This window comes from Telopea speciosissima, chromosome 9 (genome assembly GCF_018873765.1).
Source record: "Telopea speciosissima isolate NSW1024214 ecotype Mountain lineage chromosome 9, Tspe_v1, whole genome shotgun sequence".
NCBI lineage: Eukaryota > Viridiplantae > Streptophyta > Magnoliopsida > Proteales > Proteaceae > Telopea > Telopea speciosissima.
Window position 1 is genome coordinate 52574283 of NC_057924.1, and position 2029 is coordinate 52576311.

At 39.0% G+C, this 2029-nt stretch overlaps 1 protein-coding gene across 1 annotated transcript; it reads left to right on the forward strand.

The window, feature by feature from the left end:
- Positions 1-234: 234 nt before the first annotated feature.
- On the forward strand, positions 235-1509 carry LOC122639067 (protein FAR1-RELATED SEQUENCE 5-like). Its single transcript, XM_043831906.1, has 3 exons — positions 235-313; positions 395-906; positions 1033-1509. Exons 1-3 carry the CDS (start codon positions 235-237, stop codon positions 1507-1509), a joined length of 1068 nt encoding a protein of 355 aa, XP_043687841.1.
- Positions 1510-2029: the final 520 nt, after the last annotated feature.

Genomic DNA, 2029 nt, shown 5'->3' on the forward strand with positions numbered 1-2029 from the left:
CCATAATTTTTATGTGTTGATTTGGAATAAATGGTATAAAGCAATATATATGCTTAGGCATACATAATTTTCATGTGTTGATTTGGATTTCTTTCTTCCATCGCTCTGTCACATTGCATCACCAAATTACAAGGAAATGGGAGTGACTATTCTTGCACATTTTGACTACTTTATCAATTATCCTAAACAATTATGTTATGCTTATACTTGCAGAGTTTTAGAGGGAACAAAAAAATGGAACATGACAATGGATTATCGTATACTATTGTCGATGGATCTATGGTAGAGGTTATTATACCATATAGGGACTTAGGTAAGTTTTACCTTGAAATGCTATTGATATGGCAACGAATAGAAATTAATATTGCATTTAGCTGTGTGTTTCGTTTTGTAGAGGATGCGTATGCTAATGAAAGTTCCACTAATATGGAGGAAGCTCTTCGATTAGATGTGGAAGAAATTGAAAAGGAATTAAATAGTAGTGACATGGTAGTTGATGATGGAAGTGATATAACCAATGGAGATAGAGCAGATCATGTATTTGTGGATGAACCAAGTGAGAATGGTAATGGGGGTGAAAATTTGTTTGTTGATGATCCAACGGAACACTTTGACAATCTTGTTGAGCATAATGAGGAACTATGTATTGGGAAGTATTTTGCCAATGCAAACGATGCATATGAATTTTATAACAATTATGCTTGGAAGATGGGATTTAGTGTTCGAAAATCTAAAGTGAAGAGGTCAAGGAAAAGGAAAGAAGGAATGGACGAGGAGGGGGATGTCTTGTCTCGCATGTATGTTTGTAGTAGGGAAGGTTTTAAGGATTACAAAGATAGAAGACAAGAAGGGAAAGATGTTACTCGTCGAGCTGATAGTAGAGTTGGTTGTCCTGCTCGTCTGCGGGTAAAATCAATTGAAGGGGGCTTGGTTGTTGACCAATTTATTTCAGGCCACAGCCATAGCCTCGTGGCACCCGCTGAAATTTATCGGCTTTGATCACATCAATGGCTCTCAGACTTGGTTGTACAGATTGCAACCACTCTAGATGATTGTGGTATTGGACCGGCAACTATTTATGAGGTTGTGACATCTATGTCTGGTGGGGCCTCCAAGGTGGGTTTGCCAGAGTTAGCTTTTAAGAATTTTATGAAGAGGCAAAATCAGAAGTTTCTTGGGATGGACTTAAAAAAGTTAATGGAATATTTGCACCATTCCAAACTGTGTGATCCTCAATTCTTTTGCAAAATGGCCACAACAGATGATGGTAGTGTACGGGGTATCTTTTGGGTTGATGGGCCGGCGAGAGCTGCATATCATGTATTTAGGGATGTAGTGGTATTTGATACAACATACAAGGAGAATCGATATCACTTCCCGTTTGGTCCCTTTACCGGAGTAAATCATCATGGTCAAAGTATTTTGTTTGGATGTGGGTTGATAGCTGATGAGACAATTGAATCGTTTATTTGGTTATTCTCTATGTGGTTGAAAGCAATGGGGGATTGACCACCAGTTGCAATTATTACAGACCAATGTCCATCATTGTTGAGGGCCATTCCACATGTGTTTCCTAGCGCAAAGCATAGGTATTGCTCTTGGCATGTGCAAAAACATTGCATGGAACACTTGAGCCATTTGTATGGGAAGAGTCAGTCATTCAAACAGGATTTTGGGAGGTGTATATACGGTAGTAAGACGGAGATTGAATTTGAGACATGTTGGCAAGAGTTACTAGTAAATTATAATCTCGTTGAACATGCGTGGTTGAAGAAAATGTACGAGCAACGGGTGCATTGGGTACCCTAATATCTAAGAGGTACTTTCTTTGCTAGCACGTCATCTACACAAAGAAGCGAGGGGATGAACTATTACTTTTGCGGTTACTTTAAGCAATCAATCCCATTGTACAAGTTTGCACGAAAATACGAAAGGGTTGTAGAGAGACGTCGAGAGAGGGAAGCTAGTAGTAATTTTGCTTGTCTAAACACAAACCCTCCATTTTTAGTTGGCAATCCTTTGGTGGGTC

Coding starts and splice junctions, on each gene's coding strand:
- LOC122639067 (XM_043831906.1), top strand. CDS start 235: ATGGAACATGACAATGGATTATCGTATACTATTGTCGATGGATCTATG. Junction 314..394: donor TATACCATATAGGGACTTAG/GTAAGTTTTACC, acceptor TTCGTTTTGTAG/AGGATGCGTATGCTAATGAA. Junction 907..1,032: donor GTTGTCCTGCTCGTCTGCGG/GTAAAATCAATT, acceptor TTGGTTGTACAG/ATTGCAACCACTCTAGATGA.